The sequence below is a fragment of the Rhinopithecus roxellana genome, chromosome 6 (assembly GCF_007565055.1).
Source record: "Rhinopithecus roxellana isolate Shanxi Qingling chromosome 6, ASM756505v1, whole genome shotgun sequence".
NCBI classification, from domain to species: domain Eukaryota; kingdom Metazoa; phylum Chordata; class Mammalia; order Primates; family Cercopithecidae; genus Rhinopithecus; species Rhinopithecus roxellana.
The window spans coordinates 74,746,649-74,761,295 of NC_044554.1; the positions used below are offsets into that span (position 1 = coordinate 74,746,649).

At 38.0% G+C, this 14,647-nt stretch overlaps 1 protein-coding gene across 1 annotated transcript in view; it reads left to right on the forward strand.

The window, feature by feature from the left end:
* The window catches only part of ABCB5 (ATP binding cassette subfamily B member 5), a 136,389-nt gene that overhangs the window by 28,898 nt on the left and 92,844 nt on the right, over positions 1–14,647 (forward strand). Inside the window, exon 13 of the mRNA XM_010366731.2 lies at positions 6,621–6,791. Within this exon, the coding sequence (XP_010365033.2) occupies positions 6,621–6,791 (171 nt within the window). The remainder of the gene's footprint in view (positions 1–6,620; positions 6,792–14,647) is intronic.

The window sequence follows — 14,647 nt, forward strand, 5'->3', positions numbered from 1 at the left end:
AGTAACAACCAAAAGAAGAAATGCATCATTGAAAGGCCAGATTGAAAAGAAACATATTTTTTTCTGCAAATGAAAAGGAAAAAAATGAAAGATATGTTAAAACATAGCAAAGAAATATGAAACAAAATCATCAGGCCAAGCTGAGAAATGATGTCTAAAATGTTTATTTGCGAGGCCATCTTGTGGCTGAGAGTGGGAAAGTCATACACACAATCAGATTAGTTCTGTGACAAACCACAAGAAAAACTAGGATCATTTTTTAAAGCACAGGAAGCTAACATTGCATAAAAAATGTGAAATCAGGCCAGGTGCGGTGGCTCACGCATGTAATCCTAGCACTTTGGGAGGCCGACGTGGGAAGATACCTGAGGTTAGGAGTTTGACATCAGCTTGGCCAACATGGTGAAACCCTGTCTCTACTAAAAAGACAAAAAAATTAGCCAGGCGTGGTGGTGCACGCCTATAGTCCCAGCTACTAGGGAGGCTGAGGCAGGGGAATTGCTTGAACCTGGGAGGTGGAGGTTGCAGTGAGCTGAGTTCCCAGCACTGCACTCCAACCTGGGCAACAGAATGAGACATTGCGGACAAAAAAAAGAAAAAGTGAAATCATATTTGGAAAGCAATATAGCCCCCAAAAAAGTGAAATCATATTTGGAAAGCAATATAGTAAGCTAAAATTCTTGCTAACCAGACTTATGAGATCTTAGAGGGTATTTAGAATTAATAGGGTGCTATAAAGCCATTTTTTTGGTATTTCCTAAAGTATTAGATCCTCAGCATCAGCTGAAATTGTTGTGGGGAGCACCTTGTGACGTATGAAAGGAGGAGATTTGTAATTAAAATACATATAAAATTTCACCATCCCAGAGGGTCACAATAACAAAAATGTTTATTTTAATGGGCATATTTCACAAACCACATTTGATGGATTGTAATAATTTTATTCTTATTTTCTAATTTAAAGAATTTGTTATGCCAGTAATTATCTCTTGTCCCCATTATTTAGGATCATAATTAGGACATATTTAGGCCAACAAAATCATTAAAGATTGAAGGTGATTCTTAAATCGTTGGGAACACACATTTCCTTCTGCTGATGTTTTGCCCCTTTCAATGACCTCCTTTCCTTAAAACATCAGTGCTCTCATTTCCCATTTAGATTAGGGAGCTTTCTGGTACCTCTTAAATCATACCCTGTAAGTTACTACTTGCTTTTACCAAAAGCCCAGTACTACACAAAGATGTCCCTTGCTATAAATCTAATAATAAATTCAGAAGATATAACCCAAATAAATTAAAGATAGTAGCTTATCATGATGAAAACTAAATTCCACAGCCATAGTTAACCAGAAAAATGAGGAAGCACAATAATGAATAAAAGTTCCAGAAGTGGCTAATTTCGGTAGGTGAAAAATTGGGGGATGCTATTGTAAAAAAAAATGTATAGCATTACTTCCCTTATACACAGATTTTAAAATTAATGTATAATAATTAGCTGAAAGTTAGCTTTTCATTAATAAACAACCATGAAATTGGGTAAAACATATGAAGCCAAGGGCAGTTATTGGATGAGAGGTAATGAAAGACTGATTCCTAACAAAGAGGAATCTCATAAAAGTACTCCATGAATTCTGTCTGGTAACACTGAGTTGAAAGGCAAAGATCAAATTTTAGGGAAGCTTGGACAGCTGGAAAGGTGATAAGAGATCACCTGTGGCAATGAGGCAGGGGCAGAAGGCCATGTCTGTGTGGGCATCCCTCAGGAATCCCTGTCTGAGGATAAGACTACCTACCCAAGGCTTACCAGAGAGTGGCAGCCATAAAGCTGCAAGCAGAACACTGGATAGAAGTCAGGCAGTGATGCGGGGGTGTTGAAAGTGCAGCCCAGCTGGAATGGAGAGATCACATTAACACCTTTTTAACACCCCAGGCAAGTAGCTAAAACACCAAAAAAGCCACACCTTAGGAGTCATGACCACACCTTAGAGTAAGATCTACCTGTCCTAACAAACCCTGAGACCAAGCCATGACAAGATGCCCAGAGGAGAGAGGTTTTGGAGGTTGTGTTCCGACAAGTTATGTGGCTTTCTCCAAACTCACCCCAAGGAAACCTAAAATGAAGATTGCACAAGTTCAAGATCAGTCAGTACTTGAGTTGCCTACCATGACAAAAATCGGCAGTTTATTTTTCAGAAGAAAACAGAACTCAGAGTCTCTTCAGCACAACAATCACAGTACTCAGTACATCATTTACAAAAACCAGACGTGCAAAGAAACAGAAAAATATGGCTTGTATGCAAGAAACATAATCCTAAATGTTTATACTTTAAGAAAAGGGCTTCAAAATACATGAAGCAAAACATTGATACATCTGAAAGGAGAAAGACAAATCCACAACTTTACTTGAGGTCTTCAGTGCTTGATAGAATATGTAGGTGTAATATCAGTAAGAATATAAATGAACAAACTATCAAGCAACTAGATTTCACTGGCATTTATAGGACATTCCAGCCAACAACAGCAGAATACACTCTTCTCAAGTGCACATGGAGCATTCTCTAAAATAAACAGTATTCTGGGCCATCAAAACAAACAAAGCAAAACCTTAGCTCTTTCAAAGAATAGAAAACATAGAAAATATGTTCTCAGACCATAATAGAATTAAACTACACAAATATTTGAAATATCACAAAAACACTTCTAAAGAATGTATATCTTAAAAGAGAAATTTTGAGAAAAATTAAAAACTATTCTGAACTAAATCAAAATGAAATTGTAATGTATTAGTATTTGTGAGATATAGTTAAAGTACTGCTTTGAGAGAAACTTATCATATTTAATGCTTATTTTTAGAAAAGAAAAAATATCTACAATCTACAACCCTAATTTTCACCTAGAGAAACTAGAGAAGGAAGAGCAAATTAACCCAAAACAAGCAAGACTAAGTAAATAGAAATCACAGTAGAAATCAGTAAAATCCAAAACTGAAAAACAGCAATGATTGAAACCAAAAGCTGAAAAGATTAAAAAAAAAAAGTATAACTGTAGCAAAGCTGAAAAAAGAGAGAGAGAAAGAAGAGAAATGACCAGTATCAGGAATGAAAGATGGTACATGGCTATTGATTTTAAGGATATTAAAAGGTTAATAAGGAAATATTATCAACAATGTTATGCCTGTAAATTTGATAACTTACGTGAGGGTCAATTACTTGAAAGATACAAATGACCAAAACTCACTCAAAAGTAAATAAATAAATAAATAAATAGTAAATAAATAAATAAATAAATAAATAAATAAATAAATAAATTTAGTGTATCTATAATTATTTCAAAAAAACAGCTGGGCGTATAATCCCAGCACTTTGGGAGGCTGAGGTGGGCAGATCACTTGAGGAAAGGAGTTTGTTACCAGCCTGGACAACATGGCGAAACCCTCTACTAAAAATACAAAAAATTAGCTGGGCGTGGTGTTGCACACCTGTAATCCCAGCTACTTGAAAGGCTGAGATAGGAGAATCACTTGAACTCAGGAGGCAAAGGTTGCAGCGAGCTGAGATGGCACCACTGCACTCCAGCCTGGGCAAAAGAGCAAGACTGTGTCCCCACTGCTCGCCTCCCGCCAAAAAAAAAAAAAAAAAAAAACTGGATGTCTAAATAACAGCAACAGTTACAAATGAAGTTAAAATAAAAAGCAGTATTCACAATAGCATCAAAAAACAAAATTCTTAATAATAAATTTAATGAAAGACGTGCAAGTCTTCTAGTAAAAACTATAAAATGCTGATAGACATGAAAACATCTAAAGAAATAGAAAGTGCCTTATTCATTGATTTAGAAACTTCATATTTTCAAAGATTTGCATTCTCTCCAAGTTGATATATAAATATTATGCTTTATCAATCAAAATCCACCAGTTTTTATGTGTATGTGTAGAAATCGACATGTTGATTCCAAAATCTATTTGGAAATTCAAAAGACCAACAATAGCCAAAACAATTTTGAAAGAAAGACCAAAGCTGGAGGACCTAAATATCTAATTTTAAGACAGCAATTAAGATCGTGGTAGTGGCATAATGATGGTTGTATAGATCAGTACAATGGAACAGAGAGACCAGAAATAGATTCACAAATACCTACTCAGTTAATTTTTGACAAGGCCAATGGAACTCAGTGGGGGTAAGAAATATCTTTTCAACAAATGGTGCTGGAATAATTGGTTATCCTTGTGGAAAAAATAAAATGTGACCTTTACTTTACATCACACACAAAAATTAATTTGCCATAGGCCTTGTACCAAAATTGTAACGCTTAAACTTCAAAAATTAAAACTTATGAAAATATCTTTGTGACTTTGAGATAGGCAAAAGTTTCTTAGAGTGAAAAGCATTACTATTAAAAAATGATAAACTGGAGTTTATTAAAATTAAAACCTCCTTTTTAAAAGACATCATTTAGAAAACAAAAAGGCAAGACACAGAGCACAAGAAAATATTTATAATATACAGTGTCCGCCAAGGACATGAATCCAGAATGTAAAAAGAACTGCTATAGCTTGATGATGAGACAAAAAATAGAAATTAAAAATGGGCAAAAACTTGAACAGACGTTTTACAAAAGAATCAAATGAACAATACATACATTGAATATGCAATATTATTAGTCACCAGGGAACTCTAAAATAAAACGATAATGAGATACCATTTTACCCTCTTAGAATAGCCAAAATTAAAAAGACTAACAAATGTAACTTTTGGTGATGATGTAAGCAATTAGATCTCTCATTCATTGAAATAAAAGTGAAATCAGTACAAGCATTTTAGAAAGCAATTTGGTAGTTTATTATAATGTTAAACATACACTTACGACTGAGCATTCTATTCCTACGTATTTATTCAAAAGAAATGAAAACATGACCACAAAAAGTATCTTGTACATGAATATTCATAGCAGCTTTATTTATAATAGCCAAAAATAGGAAACAATTTAAGTGTTCATCAGCAGTTGAATGAACAAACAAATTATGATAGATCTATTTTTTCTTTTTTTTTTTTTTTTGAGATAGGGTCTCACTCTGTCACTTAGGGTGGAGTGCAATGCACAATCTCAGCTCACCGCAGCCTCGACTTCCCAGGCTCCCAGGCTCAGGCAGTCTTTCCACCTCAGCCTCCTGAGTAGCTCATACCACTATACCTGGCTAATTTTTGTATTTTTTGTAGAGACAGGGTTTCACCATGTTGCCCAGGCTGGTCTCAAATTCCTGGCTTCAACCAATCCATCCCCCACAACCTCCCAAAGTGCTGGGATTACAGGTGTGAGCCACCACACCCGGAAAAATTGTGATAGATCTAGAGTTGCCAGACGAAATACTGGATTCCCAGTTAAATCTGAATTTCAGATAATGAATAATTTTTTAGCAATATTGCATAAAACATACTTATACAAAAAAAAAAATCACTGCTTTTTTGAATTCAAATGTAACAGCTTTGTGTTTTCCTGTGTGTTGTTTGTTTTTGCTAAATCTGGCAACCCAAGGTAAACTCGCATTGTGTGGAACACTACTTAGCAATACATAGGAGTGAACAACTGATATAACACGGATGAATATCAAAAACATTACTCTAGGTAAAAGAAACAAGCCAAAGAAGTACATACCGTATGATTTTATTTACATGAAGTTCTAGATTCAGCAAAATTCATGTATAGTGATAAAAATCAAATCAGGGGTATCTGGAGGCAGGGTGTGGGTTTTGACTGAAAAAAGTGACATGAGGAAACCTACTAGGGCTACAGAAACATTCTATATCTTTATTGGTGTGGTGGTAACATGGATGTACTCATCTGTCAATACTCATAGAGTTATATCCTTAAAATGGATGCATTTTATTGTGTATAAATTTCTTCAATAAGGCTGTTTTTTAAAATGTGAAGATCAATCTCTAGAAATTATGGGTTTAGAAAGAATATTTAAATTTATCTCCGTGAAGAAATGAACTTTGAATCAGGGACATAACCCAGTAGAATATTACTAGCCATGTTTCCTGGATGCTAGAAGTTACCCCTACCGCAAATATGAAAGAAAAAATATCTACTTTGTTAAAGATAAATTTATTTTAAAACAAATCAAAAGAACACCAAAAAAGTCTCTTAAGATGGAAAAAAGTTTCAGGGGAAAGTTTGTTTTTGTAGTAGTTTTTTTCATACTGTTTTTCAGAGTATCCAGGAAGGAAATTGTGGGTAACATACCAAATTGCTAATAAACACTGCAGAAAATAGTTATTTGTATTACAGTGGTTCTTTTAAAGATTTCAAAGCATTCTAAAAGTGTCTAAAAGAGATTTTCACATTAGTTTAAATTATTATTAATTTTTCTCAATACACTTGATTATAGTATGGTCTAATTTCTTTTAGTCCTAGCCAAATTTTTCTTATGTCCTCTCTCCTTTGGGCTCTTTTTTTCACAGTGGTTTGTTTTCACAAAGAACAAATCAAAAGTCATAAGCACCCAGAGGCTGAAGTACTGATTAAGCTAATATTAAAACACAACTGGGGTTGTCATTTCCTGTTCTAACCATTGATCACGCTGACTTCTGTTTCTGTGCTTCTTTCCTATTTTGCATTAGAAATTTAATACATTGGTAGGGGAAAAAGGAGCTCAAATGAGTGGAGGGCAGAAACAGAGGATCGCAATTGCTCGTGCCTTAGTTCGAAACCCCAAGATTCTGATTTTAGATGAGGCTACTTCTGCCTTGGATTCAGAAAGTGAGTCAGCTGTTCAAGCTGCACTGGAGAAGGTAAGTGAGCAGAAACATTTCTTATTTCCATACTCCTGGTTCATTATTGTTTTTAAGTACAAGAAAGTATAGATCTGTAGTAGATTACTCAAGTTCAGAGCCCTCCTTAAGGTATGAAGGCAGGATGTTCATCCACATGAGAATTTATGTGATGACTATAGGAACTGGTTTAGAGGAGAGAGGAGATTTGGTGGCTGGTTTGTGCTAGAAATATATATATGAGGCTCATACACAAGCAGTCATCCAGCCTATACCTTCATTCCAAGAGGTTTGCACTTTTCACCTCCCTAGAGTGGCCCACCACTATCATCACTGTTATAACCATGCCCATCCTTTGCTTCTTCTACATACACCTGTGGGATTCTCTTCTCCAACCACTTTTCTTCTTTAGGATACCCCCAGGTATTCATTTTGACCTAATTTCACCTCAAGTGGAGAATCGCTGACCTTGAACCAGCGCCCTTCAACAGCTCTGGCCTCTCAAACCTCACCCTGACCTCCTGCTGACTATGAGCTTCTGCACATACCTCAAGACCATATGCAGTTGTGGCCCTGCACCAAATTGCACTGCATCTAGGAGGGGAGTTGGCAGTGGCGATATGAAAAACCATTGAACACTTTTCTTGATGGCCCGACTCCCTTATAAACCAGAGCCTTCAGACCCCTTACAAGGCTTAATGGCACATTTTACTTTGCATTTGCTTGGAAATGAGTTAAGTGCTTTTTTCTCTAAGAAAATCGCAGGTTTTTTTTTTTTTTTGAGACGGAGTCTCGCTCTGTCGCCCAGGCTGGAGTGCAGTGGCCGGATCTCAGCTCACTGCAAGCTCCGCCTCCCGGGTTTATGCCATTCTCTCGCCTCAGCCTCCCGAGTAGCTGGGACTACAGGCGCCCGCCATCTCACCCGGCTAATTTTTTGTATTTTTTAGTAGAGACGGGGTTTCACCGTATTAGCCAGGATGGTCTCGATCTCCTGACCTCGTGATCCGCCCGTCTCGGCCTCCCAAAGTGCTGGGATTACAGGCTTGAGCCACCGCGCCCGGCCTGTTTTTTTTTTTTAAATGCTGCCTTTATGGAACCAGAAACAGATACTGGCAGGCTAAATGTTCACTGCTTATTGAAAAATCTCGTAGCCACTATTATTTAGTAGCAAATCAGATTGTGCAAGTTTGAACGCTTGTTTCCCTCCCATGATAACAGTGCCACATGTTGCTTGTGTGATAAATAAATAATCTTTGTTTACTGTTGACACTTCGGCAATTTGGTTCATCTTGGTACAGAAAATACAAAGACAGGACTAATGTTTTATTCATTTTTTTATATTTAGTAACTAGGACAGGGATCTGCATTTAGATTATATTCAAGTCTCACTCTGTCGCCCATGCTGGAGTGCAATGACATGATCTCGGCTCACTGCAACCTCTGCCCACTGGGTACAAGCAATTCTCCTGCCTCAGCCTCCCGAGTAGCTGGGATTACAGGTGTGTGCCACCATGCCCAGCTAATTTTTGTATTTTTAGTAGGGACAAGGTTTTGCCATGTTGACCAGGCTGGTCTCAAACTCCTGACCTCAGGTGATCTGCCCACCTCTGCCTCCCAAACTGCTGGGATTACAGGTGTGAGTCTCCACACCCGGCCAGTTATATAAGATTTTTTAAAATGCATTGTAATAGGCTTTCCAATTGTTTTGAAGGTTTGATGTTGTGCCCGTAGTCTTTTCACCCACTGGTAATCACTTTAGGTAATCAAAACTAGTTCAGACTTTTAAAATAAGTAGATGCTTGGTGACATAATAAGCTAATAAATGGGCCGGGCGCGGTGGCTCAAGCCTGTAATCCCAGCACTTTGGGAGGCCGAGACGGGCGGATCACAAGGTCAGGAGATCGAGACCATCCTGGCTAACCCGGTGAAACCCCGTCTCTACTAAAAAATATAAAAAACTAGCCGGGCGAGGTGGCGGGCGCTTGTAGTCCCAGCTACTCGGGAGGCTGAGGCAGGAGAATGGCGTAAACCCGGGAGGCGGAGCTTGCAGTGAGCTGAGATCTGGCCACTGCACTCCAGCCTGGGTGACAGAGCGAGACTCCGTCTCAAAAAAAAAAAAAAACTAATAAATGTTTTTCTTATTGGTTAATATGAAACATCTATCAAAAGTGAAAAAAGAAGAATGCAGATGTTTGTAATCTGATTCCAAAATTACACAAAATAGTAACTGTGAAAAAAATGAAGGCAACATATGAAAATAATAACAGTTGTGTGGCAGAATTATGGGGGAATATAACTTATTTCAAAAATTCATTTACTGTCACTGTTTTTCCACTGTTTAAAGGAGAAAGAGATTAAATCAATGTAGAAATAGGTGTGAAACTACTTTATGTATGGTTTGCTGGGTGAGGGTAAAGGGTAACCAATAGGATGAAAAGTAGCATAGTAAACTAGATTAATTGTATACTCTTTGGTTTACTGGAAAATGGCTTATGGAGAAGGGGAGAGTTCAAATATAGGCAGGGTGATGGAAGCTGTAGCACCATAAGAGCCCTCTCCACTCACCACCGTAGACGACAGTTACGGAAGCAAGCCCTTGGAGTGGGCTCTAGGTAAGAAAGGTAGGACATCCAGCAGGTCTTGCTCCTGATCAGCTGTGTAAGAGGCCCCAGACTCTGCTACATGACACAGCCTAACCCACACAGCAGTTTTCTGCTGCTCAAAATATCCTGCAAGCCACTAACCAACAAAAAAAGGCATAATGAAATGTGTCCCTCCTCCCTGGTGATAGAATCTATACCCATTTCACTCCACAACCTGCCCTCACATATCCCTTCCATCCCCTCCTCTCCATTACTCATTTATCTTCCACTTATACGAAGTTCTAGAACCTGTGAAACAAATCAATGGTATTTAAAAAAATCAAGTCAGCAATTTCTTAGGGCAGGGGTGAATTTTAACTAAACAGCAACATGAAGGCACTAACACCCTTCTCCTCGCTTGGACTATTGCAGTAGCTGACTCTGCATCAGCCCATGCCCTCTTCGATCTGTTCTCAACACAGCAGCCAAGTGCTGCTATTCAAATGCAAATTTGGTGACATCACACTTCTACTTCAAATCATCCAATAACTCCCCGCCTCACTCTAAGTAAAAACCAAATTCCTTACAGTAAGCACAAGGCTCTATGGAGCTGGGCTCCAAGCTCCTTCTGGAACCTTCCTTCCTACCATTCTCCCCAACAATGCCTGCTTCTTAAACATACCCTCGCACTTTTCATCAGCTAACACACAATGCATATGTTGTTTATTTTGCGATTGTCTCTCTTTCCCCACTTCGATGTAAACTCTCTGGTGGTGAAGGCTTTGATTGATTAACTGCAGCATCCCCACCTCTAGAGCAATGCTGGCCCCAATAGACAGAAAGCCAAGAGATATTGTTGGATGGACTTCAATGAGTGTGATCCAGGATACTTCTAAGACCAGAAATACTCTTTTTTTCTTTCTTTCTTTTTTTCTTTTTTTTTTTCGAGACCGAGTCTCACTCTGTCGCCCAGGCTGGAGTGCAGTGGTGCGATCTTGGCTCACTGCAACCTCCACCTCCCCTGCCTCAGCCTCCTGAGTAACTGGGATTACAGGCATGTGCCACCACACCCAGCTAATTTTTGTATTTTTAGTAGAGACAGGGTTTCACCATATTGGTCAGGCTGGTCTCAAACTCCTGACCTCGTAATCTGCCCACCTTGGCCTCCCAAACTGCTGGGATTACAGGCGTGAGCCACCGCACCCGGCAAGACCTGAAGTGTTATTTTCTGGACTCCTTGATTTAGAATAACTACAAACTAGTTTTGTTTCACTAATGATCAAGAAGAATTTCTAGCATCAGCGAATAAAGGTTCCTGCCATAGGGTGTGAGTTTCACTCTGCTACTGGTTTTGACCTGGTGTGCCAATGCAGCAGGTTTCCAAGCTGCCCCACTAGTAGGAGACAGCAGTGAGCACCTGCAGGCCCTGGGGAAGCTGAGGAAACCCACACTGATTCTGTGATACAGCCTGTGAAAGCTCTTTGAAATGTTAAAAGTGGTATGCAAATCTAAGGCATAATTATTATTAAGGGAATTTCAGCCACACCACATCAATGGAGAACCTCTAAAAAGTCCCTTTGGTAATTATGTAGGAAGAGTTATCATCACAGTATTATTCTTTGAAAATACAGGGCTGCTTTCCTGCAGCCCTCATGGGCATCTCTCAACCATCACTGTACTTTCTCCCTATGATGCGCCCTGTTGGTCTTCCTCCAAGACCTCTTACATTGTATTTATAATACTTAGAGGACTGGACAATAAGGAAATTGGTATATTACATTAAGCTGTGGGCCACTTAATTAAATTAAGTTCTAAGAAGTGATTATCCAAAGTCAAAGTTGAATCAGAGCAAATTTTACACACACACACACACACACACACACACACACTAATGCATACACATTTTGTATGTCTGTATCAATTAAATATCTCACTCTGTATTTGGAATTCCAAAAAATAATTTATAGCAACACTATAATAGTTGGGAACAGAAAGGGAATTTGTCCAAGGGAATTTCCTTGGCTGAAATTTAGACAGAAAATCAAAGGTAACACACAGAATACCTCATGGGAAAAACATGATTGGTTATTTTATAAACCTGCTAAATGAAGCTCACATTTGTAGGGCTTGATGTTAAATTCTAAGCCACTAACTTCTTTTAGGGTAATGGTTCTTCTCCTTTGATAGATCAGGGCCCCTTTGAGAATCTGATTGAGAAAGGGAAAAATAAACCACCATAACTCCTTAGAAAAGTATACAAATTCACTTACACAAAAAGACTTACGTGTACTCTTGAGGGGTTCATAGACCCCTGAAGCCATTTGTGGGTCCCTATTTTAGATGGAACAAAGGAACAAATGGATGATCAGAGCTAATTCTCACAAGACCCCTATAAGGTTAAGACATTTATTCTCCTGTTTTACAGTTGAACTGTAAAACACACTGAAGCACAGGGAGGTTAAGTAATAGCTAGGCACAGTGAAGCCAGCACCTGGACCAGTCATCCTTCTGCCTCATTCATGTAACCACCAGGCTATATTGCTTCAAGACTACACTACCAGGAGGTAGAGCTAAAACCGATTCCAGATCAGGCTTCAAACCTCTTAATAAACATAGAATTATCATTTGATCCAGAAATTTCACTTCTGAGTATATGCCCAAAATAATTGAAAGCAGAGTCTCAAAGAGATATTGGTATACCAGTGTTCATAGTAGCATCATCTACAGTAGCCAAAAGGTGAAAACAATCCAAATGTCTGTTGACAGATAAAAGGATAAAGAAAATGTGGTATATACTTACAATAGAATAGTACCAGTCTTTAAAAGGAAATTCTGATGATGCTAAAATATGAATAACCCTTGAAGAATTATCCTAAGTGAAATAAAACTGACAAGAAAGGATCCATATTGCTTAATTCTGCTAGTATGAGATACATACAATAGTCAAATTCAGAGATGGAAAGTAGAAGAGTGGTTACTAGGGACTTGGGGGAGGGAAAGTGGGGAGTTAGTGTTTAATGGGTATACAATTTCAACATGAGATGATGAAAATTTCTGGAGATGGGGAGTGGTGACAGTTGCACAATAATGTGATTAAGATTGTAAATTTTATGTTAGGCTTTTTTTTTTTTTTTTTTTTTTTGAGATGGAATCTTGCTCTATTACCCAGGCTGGAGTGCAGTGGCGTGATCTCAGCTCACTGCAACCTCCGCCTCTCAGGTTCAAGCAATTCTCCTGCCTCACCCTCCAGAGTAGCTGGGATTACAGGCACACATGACCACACCCAGCTAATTTTTATATTTTTGGTAGAAATGGGGTTTCACCATGTTGGTCAGGCTAGTCTCAAACTCCTGACCTCAAATGATCCACCTGCCTTGGCCTCCCAAAGTGCTGGGCTTACAGGTGTAAACCACTGCGTCCAGTCAGGCATGTTTTTACCAAAAAGGAGAGAGAGAGAGAGAGAGAGAGAGAGAGAGAGAGAGAGAGAGAGAGAGAGAGAGAGAGAGAGAGAGAGAGAGAGAGAATAGTAATCTGAGCCTGAGTACAAAAGAACAGTGAAAAATAATAATAAATAAAAGAATAGTGACAAAGAGGAATTTGGCCTCTCAGAGTCAGAAGGATCCTACCCTTTAAAATGGCTATAATGGTAAATTCTGTATTATGCATATTTTTCCACAATTTTAAAAACAAAACACAACTAGCCTTTTTTCGAAAACCACACTCACACTGTCTTCTTGGGAAAGAAATTCAAACCATACTCCAAATCGAAGCTCTCATGTGGGTTAAACCCACTTTTGTTCCCATAAGTTGTTTATTTTTATACTATTGTATAAATAACGAGTAGATTTCTCTTTTATAAATTTAGGTCACTGTTACTTAGGAGGACATTTCAAGGTTTTAAAGAATATAGTAAAAGGTCTTCTAAGATATAATAAAATATTTTCCCATGATATGGATAAGCATCTTGGTGATTTCTATAAATTAAAATTATTCCTAAGCCTTTCACTCCTCCCAAAATAAGGAAAATGCCTATAGAAGATATTGATTTTCCTAAGTGCTGTCAAATAATGCTCTTAATGTATTATTTATCAAGAATAAAAATAGGTAAGGTATTATGCTCTTGTGGAAAAAAATAAACTAATTATTGCAGCATTTTCTCTTCTTACCCACCATTTACTTCATCATTTATTTTTTATTGCAAATTTCTCCACAAATGCTTAAATGATTAGTTTGTTAATAAAGTTAAGTAAAGCTGGGTGTGGTGGCTCACACTGTAATCCCAGCTACTTGGGAGGCTAAGGTGGGAGAATTATGTGAGACCAGGAGTTCAGTACCAGCTGGGCAACATAGCAAGACTTTGTCTGTAAAGAAAATAATAAAACGATTTTTAAAAAGTTCAATGATTAAAGGTATTAAATGATGATAGATAATTTTACGTTATCTCCAATTCTTAATTTTCATGTTAACTTATTTAGAAGTGACAATGAAGAGATTCCAGGCCATAAAAAGAAAACATTTTACTATTATTATGTTATTATTTCACGTTCCTAATTAGGTAGTACATGTGGCTTCATTTTAGCAGAGTTTAGATTTTGAAAGTGTTTCTTTTCTAAAGGGTCTTAACCCAAGCATTCATGCATTCACATGAGTAGATTTCTGCAAGTTGGAAAGAAGGCTCAAGGAGCAGGTGAATCACTCATTAAAAGTGACTTCGAAGTTCCTGATATTTTGCTATTTGTCATCCTGCTTGACAAGAAAGAAAGCATTCTCAGACCAGTGAGGTGGTCTGACAGTAAGCTCACATTGTTGAGCCTTGGAACCCATGTCGACCCAGAAGAACACTAAGCCAGTTGGCTTTCAACATCACAGTCAGGTAGTTAAGAAACAAAAGGCTGTGTTTCCCTTTCACTACCATGGTGACCTTATTATAAAAGATGACCAACTAAAATATGATACCCTAAAAGAAAAGACACTGAAGAGTGGTGAGAAGTTCTCAGACTGTATTCTCGGAGAACTAGGGTACTAGGGTCTCCAAGGAGCCTCTCAAGTAGTGACAGAGGTGGTGAGGTGAGGTGGAAAAGCAGGTAGGGCTGTACCCTCGACTCCCCCGCCAATTCAGGCAATGCACCGATCCATTTATCTGGATGAGATATGGATGGATAGATAGATAGATAGATAGATAGATAGATAGATAGATAGATAGATAGATAGATAGATAGATATAAATATACATATAGATATAGATATATAAGCTTCCAGATGAGCTTTTGTTGAAAGGATTTTGCAGTTTAAAAA